General features: G+C 34.3%; 1 protein-coding gene across 13 annotated transcripts in view; it reads left to right on the top strand.

Annotated features, from left to right (window-relative positions):
* The window catches only part of LOC124356039 (neurexin-4), a 142,692-nt gene that overhangs the window by 68,826 nt on the left and 48,094 nt on the right, over positions 1-25,772 (top strand). For all 13 annotated transcript variants that reach the window (XR_006921777.1, XR_006921774.1, XR_006921776.1 and 10 more), the window contains 10 exons: positions 4,872-5,066; positions 6,079-6,252; positions 7,279-7,504; positions 11,050-11,297; positions 15,773-16,048; positions 16,525-16,674; positions 21,216-21,407; positions 22,234-22,380; positions 22,960-23,110; positions 23,663-23,828. Coding sequence is in view for 9 of the 13 variants with exons in the window: in XM_046807184.1 (XP_046663140.1) it covers positions 4,872-5,066; positions 6,079-6,252; positions 7,279-7,504; positions 11,050-11,297; positions 15,773-16,048; positions 16,525-16,674; positions 21,216-21,407; positions 22,234-22,380; positions 22,960-23,110; positions 23,663-23,828 (1,925 nt within the window). In the remaining 4 variants the exon portion in view is untranslated. The remainder of the gene's footprint in view (positions 1-4,871; positions 5,067-6,078; positions 6,253-7,278; positions 7,505-11,049; positions 11,298-15,772; positions 16,049-16,524; positions 16,675-21,215; positions 21,408-22,233; positions 22,381-22,959; positions 23,111-23,662; positions 23,829-25,772) is intronic.

Below are 25,772 nucleotides of genomic sequence, written 5' to 3'. Positions count from 1 at the left end.
TCCTCTGTATTTTTGCCTTTTCTAAAACCATATTGATCTTCACTAAAAAAAGATATACTGTTCAAATAGTTAATAAGCCTAACTTTCATTAATTTTTCAAAAATTTTAGAAAAAACAGATAACAAACTAATAGGACGTAGATTGTCTAATTTTAATGAAATTCCTTTTTTGAAAATAGGGACTGCTACACTTGTTTTTAGTCTGTCAGGAAATACCCCAGTGTGAAAACTCAAATTAATTATATGTGATAAAACCGGTGATGTAACGTCTGCTACTAGCTTAATCAAATTAGTATTTATATTATCAAAACCGCTAGACTTCTTGTTTTTCAAACCTCTTATTACTTCCAACACTTCATTATTTGTGGTTGGTAATACATAAAAAGAAGATAAATTATGGTTGAGGTGGAGAGGTCCGACTCCACCAACATTTTCTTGAACTGACTGTACCTTGATAAAATAGTTGTTTACTTCATGGGCGATTATGTCCGGCTCTGTTATCAGTTCTCCGTTATCCAGCTCCACTCGATCAATAATTTTACTTTTATTTACTCCTGTTAAACTATTTATTATTTTCCATTGTTCTGCTGAATCATTTCTACAAGACAAAAGTTTTTGTGCAAAGTAAGCCTGTTTTGTTTCATTTATTTCTTGTTTCAAATTCTCACTAAAACGATTAAAATAATTTATATAGTTCCGATCATACAACCTTTGTTTTAGTATTTTATATAAATGTTTTTTTCTATTCAGTTTTGACAGAATTGTCGCATTAATCCATGGACAAAATGTTTTAGCCCTGTACAGCTTTTCATGTATACCTTCAGACCTCTTACAACTATTTATAATATTACTGAAAACATCATGGAAAGTGTTAAAACATACATTTACATCAGTATTCATAAAAATATTCTCAAAGGACATTTCATTTAGTTTTCTTTTAAATAATACATAATCGGTAGAAAACATTTCATTGGGAAAGTTATTTTTGTTTATATTTAGATAATAACTACGTTTATTGTTTGAAAATACTTTTAAGCCAAGCAGGCAGTGATCTGTCAAATGAATGTCAAAAACTGTAGTAATAAAACGCGATACATCTTTACATCTGATAAAAATATGATCCAAACAAGACTTTGTCTGGGGAGTAATTCTAGTTGGGCAATTAATACTTTGAGAGAATCCTAAAACATTCAACATTGTCAAATAGTGCTGAGTTGTCTGTGAACCGTCTAGTAAGTCTATGTTAATGTCACCTACAATAATTGAATTATTTCCCACATTTGACAAATGTGTAACAAATTCATTAATAAAATTTTCTCCACTAAAAGCCTGCAATCTATAAATACAAATTAGATTAAAGAAATAATTATTGAATTTAAGTTTTAAAAACAAAACATCAGCTGTTATCAGATTTACATTTAAATAAATTAGTTACACATATTTCATCAGCGACATAGCAAATTACCCCTCCCGATCGGTACGTGTCATTGCAGCAATGCACGGTGTTGTACCCTTGAATATGAAACAAATCAACTTCGTCGCTACTTATCCAAATTTCAGACATAACTAATATGCTAATTTTCTTTTTAATTTGGCTTAGTTCTAAAATAAAAGCATTGAAGTTTTTTCTTAAGCTCCGTATGTTAGCATAAATTAAATCATAACTTTGCTCGTTATTTTCTCCAACAAAGAACGTATTTAATGAAAATGAATAGTTAGTCATAATTTTTTATTTTGTATGTCAAGTAAAAGTATTTTTAGTATGAATGGTCTACAAATAAAGCGCACTTAAAAACAATTTCCATTTACGGTAATAAAACAAAAAATAATTTTACTGTACTCACATAAGTTGTAATACTATATCAGTGTTTATTTGAGCTTATCAATGTCCTCGATAAAAAAAAAACTTGGCGTCCCTGCACCAGGCATAGGTGTAGCCGATTTCGCGACACTTCTGCTTCAATTTGGACAAAAGTTGCTTGTTCTCGGGCGACAGATGGTCGTTTATGTAGACTCGCTGACTTGGGAAGCGCTGATTCACCTGCTGGGCTGTCAATGATGGTTTCTTCATCCTGTACTTAGTGATCCACTCTTCTTTCTTAGTCCTGTTGACGAACTGCACGACCAGCGCAGGATCCCTGTCTTTTCTGAAGGACGGGACTCAGTGAGCGGCGGAGATGTCACCGACGTGGACCTCGACCCCGATGGCCAAACCCACATCCCTCACCAAATCATCGACACTCTCGTCTTTGGTTGCAGGGAGACCACTTATCTCAATATTGTTCACTCTTGAGTATTGTTCCATATTTCACATTTTTTCACGCAACTCTCGCACTTCGTTAACAAGGAAGATGTTTTTTGTTTTTATTTCTTCATTTTCTTTTTTCAATTCAGCAAATTGTGCAGTTAACTTTTCCATTAATTTACAGGAAGAGTCCATTTTATCAGACATAAATTGCAGAGACGATGACAGCTCGTTTACATCTTTCCTAAATGCTACTATCTCTGTGAATACCTCCTTTTTGAAACCCTCCATTTCAGTAAAAACATCTTTTTTAAAGCCTTCCATTACCTTAAGTAAGAAGTCCTTGCTCAGCTCACATGATGCAGTAGATTTTGCGCTGCTTTGTGAAGATGAAGCCCTGCACTCTTTACATTTGAAGTCCTTAGTTGACTGTGTTTTCTTCTCATCTCTGATGCAATCCCCATGAAACACATAACCACATGATCCTGTGCACTTCACATCACTCTCATCATTAGAAGATTTTCTACAGACGCCACAAATTGCCATTTTTTACGACTTATAAAAGAAAACTATATGGCAAAGACAGGAAAAGACACACGCGTAACAGGAGGCTCTTATAATCTTGAAACAGATAAGGAGCTCTTATCGGCTCGGCTGATAGAGCTGGATACTGGAGTGACCCCAGTATCAACACTATCTTCAAAATTCACAAGCTATATATGATGATTATTTAATAAATAATATTATGAACTGCTTAAATTGTAAATCTCCCTGCCCTAGAGCCAAACTGACTTGCAGAGAAAAGAGTGTTGATCTCAAAGTGCTGGTAGAGTTGAAGGTGCGGAATGATATTGGCCTTTAACTAGATGGAATGTCTTTATTGCCTTTCTTACATATAGGAATCACTTTAGAAAACTTAAGTTTACTAGGAAAAATACTTTCTGTTAGACACTTAGTATACCAAAAGGTTAGTGGCACTAATACTACATTTTCAATAGCTTTAAGTAAGACACTGGATAGGCCATAGATATCTTACTGTTCAAGCTTTATAGACAATTTATATGAGACATTGCCTCTTCACAAGACACAGTTGTTTATTGAAAATTTGAAGCTGTGTCAATTCCTGAGTAGAGAACATCCAGTGCCGCAGCTGTCTGGCCTCCACATTCTTTGACTGCCTCTCTTACAGAAGAAGTGAAGAACTCGTTGAATTGGTTAGGATCCATGGAGACGTGAGTTTGAGAACTGGTAGATGTCACTTAACGTATGGCTCCTATGTGGCTTTACATTGTTTTCGGAACTCTCGATGCTATCAGCAGTGAACTGTTTATTTTGTTTCCCTTAGTTCTATATTGAGATCGATATTCAGATAGTACTTTATGAGATTCCTCTGTATTGAAAAGTTTATTTAAATCATGAAATTTCATTAGAAGTTTTATTTTTTTTCCATAATATTTGTATTATACTACTGGAGTTTCATCTTCTTTCATCCTTTATTTCTGTTTCTCTTAACTACTGGGAAACAGGTTTCATACCCGATTTTACTATATCGAAAAACAAGTTTAAATTTTCTTCTGCATTTAAATCCTGCTGAAGCGTGACCAATCTGCTTCAGCCAAAAAATCTGAGTAGCCTTGAATACGTTCTCTGTTTTAGGCCTAATTAAAACCGGCTGTCTTGGCTCGACAGATAATTGTGGAGAATCAGATTTCAAACTATCGAACAATAGAGAAGCATGGTCTGAGGTACAGAACTGTTCAACAGAGACACTGTATCCTCTACGACATAAATCAGTAAGCACATCTAGGTTATAGCCGTTTAGGTTGTAGAATTCTGTCTCTTGGAGCTTAAGCCATATATACAAACAAGATCACTTCCACACTCTTGCAGCACTGTCTCTAAATCATGCATTTCGTTTATTAATGACTAAATTCTAGTAAAGGCTGATTTTTTGGTACAGAATCTCTTTCCACCACTAATATTTTATTTGACTTTGTCCCTGGCTTGGTTCTAAAAAAGATACACAAGAACTTCTACGGGAATACCAAAAGTGACTAATATATATCCCAGCAGGCCAGAAGTCTGGATCAAAAACTCTATTCCAGGAATATAAGGGCGTACTAATTTTAGAAGAACTGTATCACGGGTATTGGTTTTTTAATTTAGTAACTTCATAGTTACCACTGACACTGTCTTTAATATGCTGTTTTAAAACTTCACTTTCCTCATTTTCAGCAAACCTTAACACAAATATATATCTGTATTTCTCAACCTTTAGTTTATCACTATTTACTGTAGCACGACCGGTCAAAGAACTAGTTTGTTTGTTCATGGCCCTACCTTGAAAAATGGATTGTTTACAATGTTTGTATTTAACACCAATAAACTAATTATTTTCACACATGTGATCAGAATCCACAGAATTGCTGTCCCTGTCTATTTGCTGCGTATTCTTTTAAGATATTTTTGGAGAGGCCTCCAAAAGTATGCAGTATGCATCTTAGAATAGAATAATGTGTTAGTTTCCTGAATAAAATTCTGGGCCAAACCCCTTAACTGCAGAGAAAAAGAGAAGGGTCTAAGATGGATCCCTGAGAATCTAATGATATGGTTTCCTTGTGTTGTAGTGAACCGCTCTTGTGTGAATGCTGAACAGTCCTGCAATTGTGACATCTCTGAGGCCAAGTGGCTCTCTGACGAAGGTTACTACATCTCTCCTGATTCTCTTGGCATCACCAAAATGGTGTTCCTTCAGCAGAAAGATCTAGACGAGGATGCTCTTGGTAGAATTACACTTGGACCTCTGGAATGTGTTGAAACCAGTAAGTGAATTATACATTTACCATTTTAAATGTTATTTATTATTATTTGAAAACCCAATGAATGTAAAGGATGTGTAAAAAGTGCTTCCATATACATATAGCAATATATTAGCCATAGACAAATATTGAGGCAAACACACAATGTACTATTTTAAAATGTGTTTTTATTTCCTTCTATATTCTGTATTTTATATGTTTTTTTCATTATGAAACAGTAATTTGAGCTGCAGGATTGGAAGTTTTTATGGATAATTGCATAATTTCTACATAATCAAGAAAAAGAAGTAAGTAAAAATAATTTTAATTAATTTCAAAATTATAGTAATTTTAAATATTTAAATATTTAGTTACTTACAAATTAAATTCAAAGTATCTGAAAAATGTTGTGTGAAGAAATAAAAAAATGCATAAAAACGGGATTTTTATACAACAGTCACCGAAGTATTTCTTGAATAAAGTGAAAACAATAATAAAATGTATTATTTTGTATTTTACACCTAAGGACTTTTCAAAGAATTTGTGTACATTTAAAAGTAACATATAAATATAATACTTCTCAGCTCTAAGGTCACAATAAATATAGTTCTATATATCATGTTAAAATTGTGATATTTTACAAGCATTATGGTGCTAAATAGTGATATGGTGGATTGGAAAGAACACTGTCTATTATTATAACTTGCCTACAGCAAACCAGGGGTAAATCGCAGTGAATCATTTTTTACATACACTTAAATTTTAACAATTTATAATTCAGCCTAAATCTTTTTGTGGTTAAAATATATTTTTGATCCTGCTGGTTTTAAGACTACATACCGTATAATTATAGAATCAATCCTATGAATATTATGTGGAGAACAGAAAATACATTGTAAAATGTTCTTAAGAAAGATTCTTTGTGTTGCTAAAACAAAAACTATCAAAAAGTGTAAGTATAACATTTCTGCTCTGTTTGAAATTTGAAATTATTTGAAAAAAGGTGGTTTTAGTCTTTTCCTTCTTTTGTTTGCAGATACACAGAAATATGTAGTTACATTCACTTCCAGCCAATCATACATAGAAGTGCCTGGCTGGACCAAGGGAGACATAGCCTTCAGTTTTCGTACAACAGGAGAGAAGGCCATCCTTCTCTACCAGCCCCCTATCCGACCTCATCAGCCCTCCTTCATGGTGGCTCTGACTAGTGGTGAGTGCTTCTTTGGCATTTTGTTTAAGAGATCTTTCCATTTTATAATTGATAAGGCTTTAGAGAGTTCTTTGGATTTAGCTTAGAGATTTAGAAAGATCTATTTTTGAGCTGTAGAGGATTATTTTATTGTTAATATTTTTAAATATTTTGGTTTTGGTTTTTAGGATTTTGTGTTGAGTTTTCGATAGTTTTTATAAACTGTTAATTATAATACACAGTAGTTAATATTTTGCAATACATTTTTTAATTTATAATGAGTTGACTTGTCATTTTGATTTAGGGGTTTCAAATTAAGTTTTTAAATACTATCAGTCAAAGTAGTTTAAAAAATATTTCCAGAATTATAAATGTAATATTTTCTGTTGAAAAATGCATAGCATAAAGATAATATTCAACTTAAAAATCTAGTTGAGTTGGCGATTAAAAGGAAATTATTTCTGGTCATTTGATCAAATCTATGTTTTTCACATTCATATACAGATTCTTTATTAACTATTAAGTGAAACAAATTACAATAAGATTCGTCAAGTTAATACAGCTAAGTCATATTATTACAACATATTGTATAAATTGTAAATTAAAATTACAACAAATTCTTAAATCATTCAAATCACGATTACAATATTCTTTAGTGATATAAACAAATTTCTCCTTAACCAACTATATATATATATAATTTCAATAAACATTGAATCACAAAAAGTACTTGCTCCGCCGGGAGTCGAACCCGGATCTCTCACTTGCCGGGTGAATGTGCTACCATTACACCACAGAGCGCTTACTTTTTCCGATTCAATTATTTTGTATTTGGCCGTATCTGTCACATATGCGTTTAAATAAGCAAACTAACATATGATCGGAAGACCAAACACCTGTCAAACGACTTTTATTTACGTTAAATTGTATAAATGGCAATAGCCTTATTTATACATATATATATGTATATATATATATCACACATTTGCTATAGTTGTATATTAAATCATGTTTTCAAGTCCTTAAACATGGCAACTGTTTCTTCAGAGTTCCACCTGACATTCAACTTCACAATGAATACTGGCAAGCCGCGAGCTCTCGCTATCAAGTCGTCCCGTCGCCTCAACTCGGGAGAATGGCAGAAGATCTGGATAGACTACAACCAGCATCACGTGCGTTTCATGATCAACACAGACTACCAGATGGTGGACTTGCTGCCTGAGGAGGAGTTTGGACCCTTTGAGGGCAGTATGTTCATTGGCGGAGCTACTGAGTGAGTTGATTAGACATTAGTAGCATTTCTTTATTAATACAAACTACCAGATTGAGGACTTGCTGCCTGGGGAAGAAATTGGACCCTTTGAGGGCAGTATATTCATCGGCGGAGCTACTGAGTGAGTTGATTAGACATTAGTAGCATTTCTTTATTAATACAAACCACCAGATTGAGGACTTGCTGCCTGGGGAAGAAATTGGACCCTTTGAGGGCAGTATGTTCATTGGCAGAGCTACCGAGTGAGTTTAGGCCCTTTGAGGGCAGTATATTCATCGGCGGAGCTACTGAGTGAGTTGATTAGACATTAGTAGCATTTCTTTATTAATACAAACCACCAGATTGAGGACTTGCTGCCTGGGGAAGAAATTGGACCCTTTGAGGGCAGTATGTTCATTGGCAGAGCTACCGAGTGAGTTTAGGCCCTTTGAGGGCAGTATGTTCATCGGCAGAGCTATTGAGTGCGTTGAGTAGACGTTTGGTAGCGTTTCTTTATCAATACAGACTACCAGGTCATAGGCTTGTTGCCTGAGGAGGAAATTGGACCCTTTGAGGGCTGTATGTTCATTGGCAGAGCTACCGAGTGAGTTTAGGCCCTTTGAGGGCAGTATGTTCATCGGCAGAGCTATTGAGTGCGTTGAGTAGACGTTTGGTAGCGTTTCTTTATCAATACAGACTACCAGGTCATAGGCTTGTTGCCTGAGGAGGAAATTGGACCCTTTGAGGGCAGTATGTTCGTCGGCAGAGCTACTGAGTGAGTTGGACGCTTTGAGGGCAGTATGTTCGTCTGCTAAGATACTGAGTGAGTTTGGACCCTTTGAGGACAGTATGTTCGTCTGCTAAGCTACTGAGTGAGTTTGGACCCTTTGAGGGCAATATGTTCGTCTGCTAAGCTACTGAGTGAGTTTGGACCCTTTGAGGGCAGTATGTTCGTCTGCTAAGCTACTGAGTGAGTTTGGACCCTTTGAGGGCAGTATGTTCGTCTGCTAAGCTACTGAGTGAGTTTGGACCCTTTGAGGGCAGTATGTTCGTCTGCTAAGCTTCTGAGTGAGTTTGGACCCTTTGAGGGCAGTATGTTCGTCTGCTAAGCTACTGAGTGAGTTTGGACCCTTTGAGGACAGTATGTTCGTCTGCTAAGCTACTGAGTGAGTTTGGACCCTTTGAGGGCAGTATGTTCTTCTGCTAAGCTACTGAGTGAGTTTGGACCCTTTGAGGACAGTATGTTCGTCTGCTAAGCCACTGAGTGAGTTTGGACCCTTTGAGGGCAGTATGTTCGTCTGCTAAGCTACTGAGTGAGTTTGGACCCTTTGAGGGCAGTATGTTCGTCTGCTAAGCTACTGAGTGAGTTTGGACCCTTTGAGGGCAATATGTTCGTCTGCTAAGCTACTGAGTGAGTTTGGACCCTTTGAGGGCAGTATGTTCGTCTGCTAAGCTACTGAGTGAGTTTGGACCCTTTGAGGACAGTATGTTCGTCTGCTAAGCTACTGAGTGAGTTTGGACCCTTTGAGGGCAGTATGTTCTTCTGCTAAGATACTGAGTGAGTTTGGACCCTTTGAGGACAGTATGTTCGTCTGCTAAGCTACTGAGTGAGTTTGGACCCTTTGAGGGCAGTATGTTCGTCTGCTAAGCTACTGAGTGAGTTTGGACCCTTTGAGGGCAGTATGTTCGTCTGCTAAGCTACTGAGTGAGTTTGGACCCTTTGAGGGCAGTATGTTCGTCTGCTAAGCTACTGAGTGAGTTTGGACCCTTTGAGGGCAGTATGTTCGTCTGCTAAGCTACTGAGTGGGTTTGGACCCTTTGAGGACAGTATGTTCGTCTGCTAAGCTACAGAGTGAGTTTGGACCCTTTGAGGGCAGTGGTAATTATAGAACTACTCCTGTATAGCATTGATTCAGTGCTCTCAGAATTTCCAGTATTACCAACCATTTATCCAGGACAGGTGGTACAGTTCTAACAGAATTTCAAAATTATTTAGATATTAGTTTGGAGAATGTGTTCCTTTCTAAAAAGTGTTTTATTACTTAATTTTCAAATGGTTCTTACTTAAACAATGATTTTCATACAATTAGTATTAAGAAAACAGGATTTTTCCGGACATTTTCCATTTTTCAGTGATATAAAACAATAACACTAAGTTTGATATCTGTTCTATTTGGTTAAGTGCAGACCTAATGTGACCTGTATTCTGTAGTTAAGTTTTAATATAGTGTTTACTTTTATTAATTGCATGGAGTAGATACACAACTTGGCTGTTGTGGTTCCTGACTTGTGTGTGTCACACTCTGGTATGATTTGTTTATTTTAACCTGATTGTAATTATGTATTAGGTTAGTTAGTAACCTGAAGAAGAGATCAGATTGCTTATCTCGAAACCAATGTTACTGATTGTTTTGTATCACTGAAAGATATCAAATTTACAAAAAAATCCTGCGTTTCCTTCATAATACTTCCATTCTCAAAAAAAATACTTCAGACAAAGAATTATTATCAGAAAGAAATTCATCATCATAACTATTTAAATATATTGTATTACAGTAATCTTACCCCCAACATTAAGTGAATGTCAAAGCACTTTTATTTGTTCAGTAGCAAAATTTTTTCTACGTTCAGTCTATTTTTAGGTATAGTTCAGTATTTTTGGGGTAATGTTAGGAAAGTTCAGGAAATTCTTATCGTACAAAAGAATGTTGTGAGATTAATACCTTAATCCAACATTAGTGAACATTATAAATCACTCTCCATTAAGTTAAAAATACAAACCGTTATTAATCTTTATATTATGTAGTTAAATACGTTTAAATAATTAACATCAGTTAATAGATTAAGTAGAACATGGAATAGCCATTCAGAAATGTGTTTGAGGCTTTACAATAGTCTTTGACCAATGATAACTAAATGTTCTACTGAAATAATTCATAGAGAATTGTACACATGGCTGTCGGAAAATCCTTTTTATTGTGTTGATGAGTTTTTACTTTGATAAGAATTGATGTAAATTTATTTAAATTATTAGATTTTGTGTACGTTTTTTTGATAAATCCTTGCTATAAGAAATTTTAGCTTAAGGAATTTTTATTATACAAATTAATATTATGAAAATAATCTTATATAAGCTAATTGAAAATTTTATAATTTATATTATTTAGTAATATAGTTGTTATAAATTATAACTGTCCAGTGAATTTACAATATTTAGTTAATGTTATTCTAGTTGATTTTGGACATTTGCTTTATTCTGACATTGTCAATACTTATTCTTGTTAAATGATAATAAACTGTTAAATTGATATGTTAAAATAATACAGTACATTAAGAGTATAAATCTATTTATTTCAATGTTGTATAAATAGTACTGCTATTATACAAAAATAACAAAATAAATTATGGAATATTGTATACAACATACATATTGATCAATTATTAGTATTTCTGAATTGTGTCGAGTGATTACCTGGCGTCTCTAAGACCTCCAAGGAAGATAGAACGATTCCATCGCACTATTGATCCTCCTTCCATGGTTGTGTTATCCTCTGTCTGTCCTCCAGAGACCTGCTGGTGGGCCAGTCAGTTCACAAAGGGTTAATTGGCTGTTTCCGTGGATTGGTGGTGAACGGGGAGATCCTCGACATCTATTCTTACATGAGTGTTCACCTGTCAGAGATAATCAAGGACTGCAAGCCCTCCTGTGATCCTAACCCCTGCAAGAATGGAGCTAGGTGCAAGGAACTGTGGAGTACCTTTGAGTGTGTATGTGACAACCCCTGGGCCTACATCGGCACATACTGTGAAACCAGTGAGTATTATATGCTACACAAATAGTCTTAAAATTAAAATAGTGTTACATTTTTAGTTTCTATTGCCTTTGATCTTTTTATTTGTTACCTTCCTTAACATTTGGTGAAATTTTCAAATTTCAAATATTGTATACCTTCCTAACTAATTATTAAATTCCATAGCACTTAATACTAAAATTAGGCTGAAATTAACATGTAATAACCATTGAATTAGAAAATGGTGGGGAGGCTACATAGTGAATTTGATCAAAATGTGGTCTTTACAAATAACCCTTAGAGAGAAGTGTGTCAACTTTTATTCACTACAGAATCAAGGTTTAAGAATTTATTAGTTAATTGTATGTACCACAACTAATTCTTTAACTTTAACAACTCTTCTTTAACTCATTTGGGGAAAAAGAACTACATTCAGAGCATCCAAGCATCTACAAGAAAGATTAGGCAGCTTATTTATTTTTACAAGTCTTTTGAAAAAGTCCTGATACAACTTTTCATAAACTACCACTTATGTTTTTACTCTATAAGTGCATTATATTATAATAGTCAGTATAGTGGTTTTTTTAAATAAAAAAATATTTAAATAGGAATATAGATTTTTTAGTATATACAGTACAGTGAGTCTGCTTTGTCTTAGTCTCAAAACATTATTTTGTCCATTGGTCTGGAAACTATTACCCAAGTTTTCCACTTTACGCCACTTCAACACAATACAAATTGTAAAATATTTTAGCCTGATTGTTGAGAGCCGTCTTTAATAAAAAAAAACTGCCAATAATAGCATCAGCTTATAAATGTCAATTGAAGGAGGTAGAGCTTAATTAAATGTTTAACCAATCAGTGAGAATCAGCCAGCTTTTTGATAATTCGATGCTATCTTTTTTTTAATTTGTATGGGATTCCTCAACTTATTTTTCTTGGATAATAGTATGCCTTTTTGCAAATACTTTTGATTTGCTAAATTCTATAGCATGTTTGGTTTTGTTGCTGTGTTCCACTATTATAGTCAAGTTTTTTGTATCCTGATGTTTTGTATGCCTAATGTGATCATCAACTTGTGTAGATTAGTTAAAAATGTTGTATCCCAAATATAGACTGAGCCACACATAATACTTTCTATACAGAGTGGAATCTTGTCATTTACTGGTCCAAACAGTTCTTCAATGACTGAGCTGGCTTCAATACCATCTTGAAATTATGTTTTTTTTATACCCTTACTAACTCACAACCTTGTTTCTGTTGCATAATTAGGAGCTGATTGTTAGCTAATTCACTGTTTTGTTATTTTAATTTATGTTATAATAGAATATTTTATTTTATTTGACCTATTTGTGCAGCAAAACTTTATTCTAGTCTAACACAGAAGAATAAGATTTTGATGTAAATCTGCTCCTATCGAGAATGTATCCTAGTTAACTGGATGGGGAAAAGACTGATACTTTAATACAGAACCCCTCATATTATATGGCCTAATGTGGTGGACAGCAGACTGAATGAAAGGCTTAATGATCCAATAGTTAAATAACTCGCTCTACCACTAGTTTTCATTTCTCTTTGGAAAAGAAGCTGAGATACCTCTCATTGCACTTAGTTCTAAAAGGACCTCTGTGCTTACTTCCTGAGTGACAGAATATTTAGGTTGAGGTCGGTGCCACTTCCTGTCAAGATCATGAGGAGGGATAGCAGTTACCTGTATCTTAGTCATGTCATGGGGAGGCCTGCTCTGTACCAGTTTCTCCAGTCAGAGCAGGCAGGGGTAGCAGTTATCTGTATCTTAGTCGTGTCATGGGGAGGCCTGCTCTGTACCATTTTCTCCAGTCAGAGTAGGTAGGGGTAGCAGTCACCTGTATCTTAGTCATGTCATGGGGAGGCCTGCTCTGTACCAGTTTCTCCAGTCAGAGCAGGCAGGGGTAGCAGTCACCTGTATCTTAGTCATGTCATGGGGAGGCCTGCTCTGTACCAGTTTCTCCAGTCAGAGCAGGCAGGGGTAGCAGTCACCTGTATCTTAGTCATGTCATGGGGAGGCCTGCTCTGTACCAGTTTCTCCAGTCAGAGCAGGCAGGGGTAGCAGTTATCTGTATCTTAGTCGTGTCATGGGGAGGCCTGCTCTGTACCATTTTCTCCAGTCAGAGTAGGTAGGGGTAGCAGTCACCTGTATCTTAGTCATGTCATGGGGAGGCCTGCTCTGTACCAGTTTCTCCAGTCAGAGCAGGCAGGGGTAGCAGTCACCTGTATCTTAGTCATGTCATGGGGAGGCCTGCTCTGTACCAGTTTCTCCAGTCAGAGCAGGCAGGGGTAGCAGTCACCTGTATCTTAGTCATGTCATGGGGAGGTCTGCTCTGTACCAGTTTCTCCAGTCAGAGCACGTAGGGGTAGCAGTCACCTGTATCTTAGTCATGTCATGGGGAGGCCTGCTCTGTACCAGTTTCTCCAGTCAGAGCAGGCAGGGGTAGCAGTCACCTGTATCTTAGTCATGTCATGGGGAGGCCTGCTCTGTACCTGCTCTGTACCATTTTCTCCAGTCAGAGTAGGCAGGGGTAGCAGTCACCTGTATCTTAGTCATGTCATGGGGAGGTCTGCTCTGTACCAGTTTCTCCAGTCAGAGCACGTAGGGGTAGCAGTCACCTGTATCTTAGTCATGTCATGGGGAGGCCTGCTCTGTACCAGTTTTCTCCAGTCAGAGCAGGCAGGGGTAGCAGTCACCTGTATCTTAGTCATGTCATGGGGAGGCCTGCTCTGTACCTGCTCTGTACCATTTTCTCCAGTCAGCGTAGGCAGGGGTAGCAGTCACCTGTATCTTAGTCATGTCATGGGGAGGCCTGCTCTGTACCAGTTTCTCCAGTCAGAGCAGGCAGGGGTAGCAGTCACCTGTATCTTAGTCATGTCATGGGGAGGCCTGCTCTGTACCAGTTTCTCCAGTCAGAGCAGGCAGGGGTAGCAGTCACCTGTATCTTAGTCATGTCATGGGGAGGCCTGGTCTGTACCAGTTTCTCCAGTCAGAGCAGGCAGGGGTAGCACGTCCTTAATGTCCACTACTTTTAACACTTAGAGAGCCCCACCAACTGCAACAGTCATCCTCCGCAATAGGGTAGATCGATAAATCAAGTCTATTAGCACTGCAATATCTCGAGATTTTCGGTTAGTAATGTACCGCTCCCAGATATCTATGGGATTTCCCAGATTTAAGTAACACATCGGTTTTGCTGTACCCGGTCAGTAGATTCGACTGGAAGGTATAAACTAGCCAGAGTGAACCCTCCTGAGGATGTAATACACGAGTTAATACACGTTACAATTATTTTACTGGAAAGATGCTCTTATAAAGCGTGAGCTAGCATAATGCCAAACTACTACTACTACTACTACTATTAGGCGAGTTGTCTCTCTAACATTTGCAGGGTTCATAGTAAGTGGGCTAAAATTGTTTATTTGCACTTCTCTTTAATGCAGTTACTGTTCATAAATTAAAAAAACTCATGGGGTTATAGTTTCAGTAAAAGACATAAAATACATTATAAGTATGGGATTGTAGAATAAAATGGTAGAATATTAAAAAATGTAGTTAGTTAAAGAAAAGATTAATTATTAATACCGGTATTTGATAAAGGAAAGAACAGAACAAACTCGTAATTTTACAATAAAAATATACAAAGAAAGAAACACTTTTAAACAGAATACATAAGATCATTATTGAAATTTGATTATAATGCCTCAATAACTCTAATCAATAGATTGTTTAGTGCTTACTCATTCTACCCTAATTTATATTAAGTTACAATCATGGACTGTGAATATATGCGAATAACCATATAATAATATAGCATGTGGATATTGCTTCTCAAGCAAACGCACAACTTTAAAATACAGGCTCTTTTTTATTAGGTTATAAAAGATTTTAACTCACATTTGCCCTTAAAATATTGAGACTAATGAAGACAGTTAACACATAATACCAAGGTGTCATATATTACCAGTAGGATATTGTGAGTAAAATATATCAGTATGATGAGAAGTATAATTTCACTGCTTAGGAAAGCCAGGATGTTATCATAATATCAACTCTCTATTGGCATATTTCTCAGAAGTACTAAAATTCCATGAGATTTGTTTTCCATTTAATACATGATCTCAACTGAAAGAAAATATTGTTACATTTTTTGCGCTGAAATCATCAAATTTTAATACTCTAGAAAAGGTATATTTACACTATTAAAAAAACTTTCTACCTTCCTAATAGTTTTAAATTTTTAAAGATTAATTTCTTTAGTATATATATAATGAAAAGTAACTAAAACCCTTTTAAAAATGTTTTTTATTGACACATGTGTTTCGGTATTCAACCATCATTAGTGTACATTAACCTCTAAATAAATAATAAACAATTAAATATACAGATGTGGACCCAAGTGCATGTGTTTGCTTTTTTACCTTGTTAATCAGTCTTCAGTTTTTCTTGTATCAATTTATTGTTTTTCAGACATAAACGAGAATGGAATCACACTGGTGACGAGAGAGTCATACTTCAAGAAGAATTATTTGTTCAATGTGACAAGTGAGGAGAAGAGGAACTACAAGGCCTTGCTGACGGAGACGGTTCTGGTGAATCTGAGGACTTACGATCAACATTCACTGATTCTTCATGCCAACGATCATCTCAACAACTTCCTCCAGCTGTACATCACTGCGGGGACTAAAGTAGTGCTACTCTTCAACCGCATGGAGGTTATCCATAACATCACCGTTGAGTATGGAGGTGAGAGCAGTAACACACAGAACTGTACACACTTGCGACTCACACTGAGCGTTTATACTTGTGTTCACCGGTCACAAGTGCTTTGTATTCAAATTTATAATTACGCATATTTGCATGAAGTCATATAACATACCTATTTTATTTTGTAATTAGATTACAAAATTTAAGAAAAAGTTGTATATTATTGAAAGAAATTATAAAAAAGTTTTGAAACCAGTCTTCCCAAAACACTGACAACTGATCAGACTATTTATTTACCCTCCTTAAGTTGGAAACATATCACATTCTTAGAGGAATAGTACAGGAGATAGTATATCTAAAACTAGAAAAGGAAATTCTTGAACCTTATTTTACATAATGTTATTTTAATACATTCTGTAAGAATTTACATAAATTGTTGGTTTTTGGAATACTTGCAAATGGAAATAGGTTAAGAGTACATTTAGCTAAATAAATCAAAGTAACTTTGTTTGTAGGACTGAACAGCGGTAAGTCTGTACAGATCGCTGTAGAGAGGAGAGCAGAGGAGACGATCTTACACGTCAACGATCACAACAGTTCTGTACCAGTCGGAGTGCGACTGCTCACAGAGTACTCTAACAAGCCTTGGAACAATTCGGAGAAAGGTATGGTGTCGTGAAGATTAACAAACAGATTATCATGCAAAGAGTGAATTATGAAATTTTTATTAAAATAATTATTAAATTCACATTAAAAAAAAACCTGTGTATAAAAATATGCCCTTAAGCTGTAAACACATAATTGACAAATTCAAAGTAAAGAGTGCTTTAAGTATATTTTACTAGGTTTGAAATAGCTCTAGAACTTACTTGAACTACAATCAGTTATATTGTGATGAGCTTTCTTCAGTGAATCAATGTTCAACCCAAATTAGCTGAAGCAGTAATGCACATTCACTTATAAAGGTGAGTGGAGGGAAGAGGAAAAGTATCACGATTGGCAGAAACCAATCAAGTAGCAAGAAATGTGTCTTTTTTATTACAGCTGACAGTCTTTTTATAAAGAAGCCACATGATTGCTGACCAGTTGAGCTTTTTCCAATCATGGTACAGCTCCACCCCCTCCACTTAAGTGGATGAGTACTACTAGCTTTGTCAGTTCTGCAAAGTACTCTGCAGTTGAGTACATCTGTTGACTAGAGATCACTCTTCACAATAGAACTTAAATATTTTAAAATTTTCATTGTGTTAGCAATGGTTTGAGAATGACACAACCGGAAAACTTATAATAAATTATTCTGAGCCAAATAAACCAAAGAACTAAGATTATGGCACTTACCATGCACAAAAGTAAAAGCAATTAATGGCATGAACGTTTTGTTAAGATTACAAAAAATAACTTTGACACTTTGATAAATAAGAGACTATAGATATCAGTTCTTGAAATGTGTTTCTTCTTTTTTAAACAGCTATTGACCAGTGCCCATCATTTTCTATATCCTATTATAAATTATGTTCTTGTATAAACAAAAGTAGTTGCTCTTGTGCAGATACTCATATAAGAATAAGAATATTTTTATTGTCGTTAGACTTACAAAAGCATTGACAAAGTCATTCAAATTGAGCAATTTGCCATGTCACTAACCTACTTAAATAAATAATACTTAAAGTTATGACAAATAAGTGGATAAATAAAAACAGTTTAAAAGTTATTGGTTAATACAATCTCACAAACTTAATCTCAATGAAAACTGGAGACCAAAATAACAATAAAAACATAACAACTTATACATATACTGTACAAACAAAACACAAATTTATTTGATAAAATTAGACAGACACTAAATGTAAAACATTAATAAATAATTAAGCACAGTTGCAGAATATAAAAACTAAATTCTTAATTTAAAAATTGGTTATACACATTGGAAAAAATCCATTTAAAGAATGAAAAGGATTGTTGAGTAACCACTTATAACATTTTTGTTTAAATATTTTCACTGAATGTCCACTTATAAGGTGATTAACCTTATTGTATACTTTTAGAGACAATAAATGACTAGATAAAGATTTGCTTCATCTATGGTACTCAATTACTGCCTTTTTCTTATGATGAGTATTGTGGTCATGCATTTCATTTATATATATATATATATATATATATATATATATATATATATATATATATACAGGGTGACCATTAAGTCTTAGGACGACTTTATAACTTTTAAACGACAAGAGATATCATAACCAAATTTTGTATACCGTTACTGGAAGTTGTAAGCTACTTTTCTGTGTACATGGTGGTCGTATTTCACCTTTGGGGGACGGCCCGTCAGGGGTTATAAGAAAATCTTTAATGACAGCCTATGTTGAGTTGTACATCATTTTAAAGGTCTAGTTGAACTAAAAACAATGCCGCAAACCGGACTTCAAAAGGTTGATCCAGTCGGATGAAATCGCTGTTCAAAGTTGAAAAAATGTTTAATACCATTATACATAAGAAATAACTAATACTGTAACTGTTAGAAGTTAAGGGGAATACTTAGTGAATGGCCAAACCTAAATTACCAATGACAAACACCAATGAAAAATCAATACCAAAACAAAAAGGATCACATCCAATAAACCAAGATGTTTGATTTGTAAAATGTTACCAAATTCTTCAAAATTCACTAGTAGCAAAACACGCAAGACATATCCTATCATCGGCAACTTGTCTTGTGAATCTAAAAATGTGATTTACCAAATTCAATGTAAAAAATGTCCAGCAGATTATATTGGCTCAACAACAAATACCTTGAGGACAAGAATGACAGGACACCGATTTGATTATAAACACCAAGATTTAAAGAAAACTGTCGTGACTCATGGTATAAATCACAATGAAACTTTTGAACATACATATTCAGTCAAACCTATTCGGCAAGTACATACAAATTCTGGTTGGGTACAAACCCAATTTACCTCAGAACATTAGAACAAGCACACCAATTGGTTTTAAAGAGCAAAATTCCAAATGGCCTCAACATCAGATAACTTAGCCAAAAACGACAAAATTTTAAATCAACATATGGAACAATTGTTTAGTTCATGTCATCTGTATTTATTATTATTACTTATTCACTGTTTATTTACTTTCTTTTGTACTGTTTTCTTTTATATTTTTATATTTTATACAATTTTTGCACCTGAAGACGGTTTTCACCGAAATATAGTGCCAATGTTTTAAAAACACTTTGTTTTAATTGTAAAGTAATTTACTACAAATAATATATATATATATATATATATATATATATATATATATATATATATATATATATAGGATAACAACAAAATCAGAAAGAAAAGCTCATTGTAGATCATTGTTTACTCAATTAGAAGTATATATTATATAAATTGGTGATAGTTTGTACTTCTAATTGAGTAAACAATGATCTACAATGAGCTTTTCTTTCTGATTTTGTTGTTACCCTAATTGTTTTTTTATTGAATCAAAATTTCAACAATCCTAGAACAGTTGCTAAATAATATTAAAATGTATTGAGAAACTTATTGAAAATAAGCACAATATACTGTTTTCAGAAAGTGAATTTTTTAATTTGTAAACATTTTTTCCATTAAATTTCAACACTGTGTTTATAATTTAGTGGACCTTAAAGTGAATTTATTGAATAGAGCTCACCTATTAGTTTCATAACCATAAGGAGGCCCAAATAAAAGGTCAAAAACTTTTCACATAAGTAAATTTTGTTGTAACAACAAATATTTTAATTTGAACAGACTATATTTTAGTATTTTACTCAAATAGATTGAATTTTTTCATCTATAATCAGGTAAAAAATCATTAAATTTGTGTAACAAATAACAGAGATACAAACTATTTACTAACACATTGCAAAATTGGATAGAGACCCTCTGGCAGTAGCAGGTACACACTTGTAATAAATGCTTGGCACTGTTAGAGCACAATTTGAAACATACCTAAGGCACTTAAGGTACATTTCTTTCATTAAATAACTAATTGTTACAACGGAACCAGCATAAGTTTTGTACATTTCTTTATTATTTCATGGTGCTTAATTTTGGTGAGTGAAATCAGAAGTTTTATTGGCCATTAAGTATTCCAAAGATTACAATAGGCTTCGTCAAAATAACATTATTTTTCAGCGTAATTCTAGTGATATAGTAAAAATATATACTAGTTTCAGTCATATCTATTATAATAAATATATAATAAATACTTAAATCTACTCAAATAAATAAAACATAAAAAACATAAAAACACACAGAGACATGGAGTTAAAATCTAAAATTTAAAATAAATATAATAAATTATGGAGTACCCTTATATATATATATATATATATATATATATATATATATATATATATATATGTTATTTACAACATATCACATTTCATATACTCCTCAACACTGTAAAATTCCTTAAGCTTAAGCCACTCTGACATGTTTGATTTAAATTGTTTGAAAGGTAAAGCACTAACAAAAAGAGGAAGCTTATTAAATAGTTTTAACTGCTGGTATTTATGTCTTTTATAATATTTATCTAGCCTTATATTAGGAGTTCTTAGATTATCTTTTGATCTGGTATCATACTCATGGAGTGTACATTGTGTTTCAAATCTATCTTCATTTTCTTTTACATATATTAGATTATAGAAAATATAAGTACATGCCAAGGTCATAATTTTAAGCCTAGAAAAATGTTGTCTGCAAGACTCTTTGTATGATAATCCAGCTAATATTCTAATTGCTTTTTTCTGCCAGACAAAAACGTTTTTTGCTGTACTGGAATTACCCCACAGTCGAATGCCGTAACACAAGTGGCTATGAAATAGCCGTTGTACGTCATTATAAGTGTTTCTAAGTTTACACAGTACTTCAATTTTCTTAGCAGGAAAATTACCCTAGATAATTTTTTACAGAGATTATCAATATGTACATTCCAGCACAGTTTGCTATCTAGATAGAAGCCAAGTAGTTTTACAGGTTTGAATAAACTATCATTAATCCAATGGTTTTTAAGTGTGAATATTATGATGGTAAAAGACGGTGAATAATGAACGCAATGAGTGTGATTAATGAATTCTGAAGATAAAATCCCATATTTCATTAAATAAAAAACTGAAAGGAACTGATGAGAGATCTATAGTTTTCAATGTGTTTTTTAAATGTTCCAGAGGTGTTGGCCCCTCAGAGGCCCCCGGCACCTCCAACAGACTACTTCCAAGTGAATCTTGGAGGCTATGACCGTGAGAACTTACTTCATGTGAATTCTGGGGCTCCCGTTCTGGATGGTTACATTGGCTGTATACGTGGACTCAAAATAGGAAATATTCTCATGGACTTGTCCCACCAGCTTGATATAAATGGTAAGAATTCAAAAAGTTTACAACTGTTTTGAAAGTGAGAGGTAGTTGTCTGAAATCACACCACCAATGTACAATAAGGCGTATGTATTCTTTATTTATATTATTTATATTTTTGAAGCTTTACCTTTGAAAAACTGAAGATCCTGACCGACTTCCTCATGGAAGGAGGGCAAAGTCAGTAACTAATTTTTGGGTGAAGAACCTGCTGTTCCTGTAGATGCAGAGTTAAAGTAAACTCACGTGTAAACATCTGAATATAGTACTGATTTGTAACTTTTTAGTCATGCTTTTCTACAAATACAAACATTTTATGGTCAATGTTTCATATCAATGTAAAATAAAGAAAACAAAGATTGTTAATTATTTCTTACTTCCATTTATTAGTAAGTAGAAAACCTTAATTTTGTTATGTTTATAACTTTTATACAAAAAAAGAGAAAATCAAAATGGGCACTACCTAATCAAACAATGAACAATAGAAAGAAATAGGCAGCTAGAGGTACTGATATTTTGAAGATTGCATTTTAATGCTTTTGGAACCAACCATTATGTAGAGTCTAAAATAATTGAGCTAAGCATTACAGTGAAAACAGTGTCTACTAAACATTTTACATGACTGTGTAGAAGTAAAGCAATGAATATGTAAAAAAACTGTGAAATCTTAGAAAGTTCTAGATAAATTCTGTACTTGCAAAACTTTTTAGCCTACGCTCAGATGTTACAACACGTAAACTCACTAATCAATCGTAAAAATTGCAGGGGCAGCAGAAAAAACTTGATTTGAAGTGTATTTCATTGATTGATGTATTGATTGATTTTTTTGTAGACAGTGCAGGCATTATTGCTGGATGTCACATGCGTTGTGATGAGGTACCTTGCAAAAATCAGGGAATCTGTATTGAGGACTTTCAGAAGAATGAGAGCTCTTGTGACTGCGAGTTTACCTCCTACTACGGCGAGTTTTGTGGACAAGGTTGGTATTAGAACATTAACGACTTTCATTCAGGTTTTAGTGAAACTTTTCTGAAAAGTTTTGATCTTGTGCTTATGTGGCATTTCTTTTGATTCAACAACTGAATTTGAACTGTTACAACAGTTCAAAGTCGAAGTTGGTGAAATTTTATACTTATTAATTTATTTATCTCTTAAATTTACTGCATTGTAATTTACATGTTCTACAGCAGTTTAGTTTTGTTCGTATACTATATTATACTTGTCCACCACTTTCTCTGTTCAAATACATGAGAATCGTTAAGTATCCATTTGAGTTTTTAAATAATTGTATTACATATCTTTTTTGAGTTTTACTGAACTGTAAAATTGATGAAAGTCTGTATGTTCGTGTCAAATGTTTGATTCAGTCTTTTCCCATTCTCTGCATTTAGGTTCTCAAGTCCTATTCCTATTCCAAGTGAGCCTAGTTCTTATTGTAGTATTTTACTGCTTTTCTTATTCTACTCTTTATATGTGTCATTTCTCATAAATCATTATCTATGTAAGATATCTATTTCCCATGAAATCCTAGAAATATACTATCTCAAATGCTGATCAGAAAAGGGAGCGGACTTCAGCGGAGAGTCAGTTCTGCAGAGGAAGTTCCCGCTGGAAGGTCCAGTGACTCAGATCAAGGTCCAGTTGGCGTTCTCCAGCGGAGACGACCGCCAGCGAAACACTGTAGTGCTGCTGCTGCAGACAGAGAACAAGTGAGAATATTGCTACATTTGCTACGATTAAGAAAGATAATTTATTTTAAAGTTAATGAATTTCAACCATAGTATAGAGCTCATTTTATTATTTTGTAAGGTTTAAGAAAAATAAAATATAATCTTGTTTCAAACAACATCAAGGTCTAGAATTAAAATTTTTCTTGTACTTAATTTTTCAACATCTATTGTAGTAAGTAAAGAACCATGAAAGCAATAAAAGGAAACATGTTACTTGAATTGCACCATAATACTAGAGAACATATTAAATTTCTATAACAAAAAGCTAATTTTGTATAAACACAATTGGATCTAGCTCTATGTAATATAAATTGTGATCAATTTAAAAGTAATATTTTACCATTTTCTTATTCATGCACATTGTTTAAATTTCTGGAAATGTGGAATAAAATCCTGTCAATAACTAAATGATATACAAAAAAGGAAATCTTTCCAAAGAGAGAATTTTAATGTTCAAATACACATTGTAATAATGGAATAATGGCCAGTTTGTAAAATGATTCTTACCCTAACAAATAAACTGTTATTTAGGCGCAGCTACTACCTCCTTGTTGCTTTGAGCTCTGAAGGGGAGTTGATATTTGAGGAGGACAGAGAAGGTTCTGCCTATGGAGCTCGAATTAAGGACCGGTACTTCCTCAATGGTGCTAGGCATTCCATCTACTATCTTCGCAACAATGATTCTGCAATGCTGCGGGTACGCAATGCCTTATAGAGTTCATGTAGTTTTGTGCAGTCACTTGACGCTTTGAGTCATGTTCAATTTGTCTAGAAAGAAGTAGAGAGCCTTTATTGATCAAAATTATTACAGAATAAGTGATTGTAATAAGCCAATGGCTCAACATATTTATATATTTTATATGATATGTATATGTATATTTTTATCCAGAAAGTAACAGACGTTTTTTTAATGGTGCGGCTGTGCACAAGGCTACAGCCACCATCTTGGTGTCAAAACACTCTGGCATTCAGTACATAGTCGAAAAGACCTCCCATCACCGCCACAAAAGCCCTCAGAAACCTTCACAGAATTTTATGATAAAAATATTGAGAAATTCAAAGCCAACTACTACAAAAAACTTCTTTCCACTACAGAAATGAACATTGCTCCTTTTTTTAGAACCAGCCAGCAGCATCAGACCCCAACATAATAAATAATGCATCTTACTTGGCACAAAACAAACCCGCAAAAATTTAAAACACATAATCCAACAGTTATTCATTAGAACATACAACATTTATTGAACAGATCAAATAGATTGGTACACTTTATAGAAAAGCTGAAACCGACACCTAATGTAACAATTCTAAGTGAACATAGCCTTAAATCATGTGAAATTGAAAACACTACACTAATACGTGGTTATACTCTTAAGGCAAATTTCTTTAGGGATATACAAAAATTGGGAGGGATTGCAATATATGTAGAGGAAGAGCTACAAAAAAATACCTTTAATATTAATGTTACCCAGTATTGTTAAGAACTCATATGTGAAATGGATGTGGTAAACGTCGCTCTTAACATCTCCTGCATCTACATTATGGGTCCCTACAGATCACCATCATCCAACTTAGATGAAACACTTGATATTCTTTCAAAAACAATTGATGACATAAAACTGGAAAACTCAGAGCTTCTAATCATGGGAGATATCAATATGGACATTTTAAAACCCAACAGAAGAGCAGGTAAATTAAACAAGATCTTGGCTTCTCACAATATTCATAGGCTGAAGCTAGCGCCTACTAGAGTGACCTCCAACATCATCTCATCAATTGATTGGATCTGCACTAACATACATAGGGAACAACTAACTGCAATGGTGCATCATTCTGGTCTATCAGATCACACAGCTCAAGTTTGTATAATCAACACAGAACACACAATAGAGAATTTCAGTAGCTCATATCGCAGTTTTAAGCCAGAAAACCTCTATGATCTAAAATTCCTACTTCAATAGGAAAACTGGCACAACATGAAACAAGCTGACACTGCTGAAGAAGCCTACAACATTTTTATAAGGACAGTGACAATGGCTTTGGACACATCCGGCCCCAGAAAATTAAAGAAACCTAAAAAGAGACTAAGCTACAGCGAGCGATACAAAACAAGTGTGGGGGAAAGCTGAGCTCAAAAATTGGTATTTTCCACAACAGTGCATACAATGTGTCTCCATACAACCAATCGTACACGACAAGTCTTGGATGACTTTGATTACGAAGTGTTTGATCATCTGCCATACAGCCCAGATCTGGCACTAACCGATTACCACCTCTTCCAGCTATGAAGACCTGGCTTGCAACACAGTGCTTCGATATTGACACAACTTCACTGTGGTGTTAATCATTGGTTAAGATCTCAGGCAGCAGATTTCTACAAAGTTGGAATCAAAAACCTGTGTTACGTTATGATAAATGTCTCAATTTGAACGGGGATGATGTTGAAAAATAGCCCAAGAGTGTAGGTTTTAAATGTAATAAAACGTTCCTATTTCAGTTGATTAATTGTTTAGTTCAAAACGTCTGTTACTTTCTGGATAGCTCTCGTATCATGAAAATAGTTGTAAGGTGGGAACATTTGGTTTATATCCTTCTATATAACTGTTATTATTTCATAATTTTTGTTTATAATGAATAAAAT

The sequence above is a fragment of the Homalodisca vitripennis genome, chromosome 2 (assembly GCF_021130785.1).
Source record: "Homalodisca vitripennis isolate AUS2020 chromosome 2, UT_GWSS_2.1, whole genome shotgun sequence".
Classification (NCBI taxonomy): Eukaryota; Metazoa; Arthropoda; class Insecta; order Hemiptera; family Cicadellidae; genus Homalodisca; species Homalodisca vitripennis.
The sequence above is the reverse complement of the archived record's forward strand: the minus strand, read 5'-3'. Positions and strand labels throughout refer to the sequence as shown.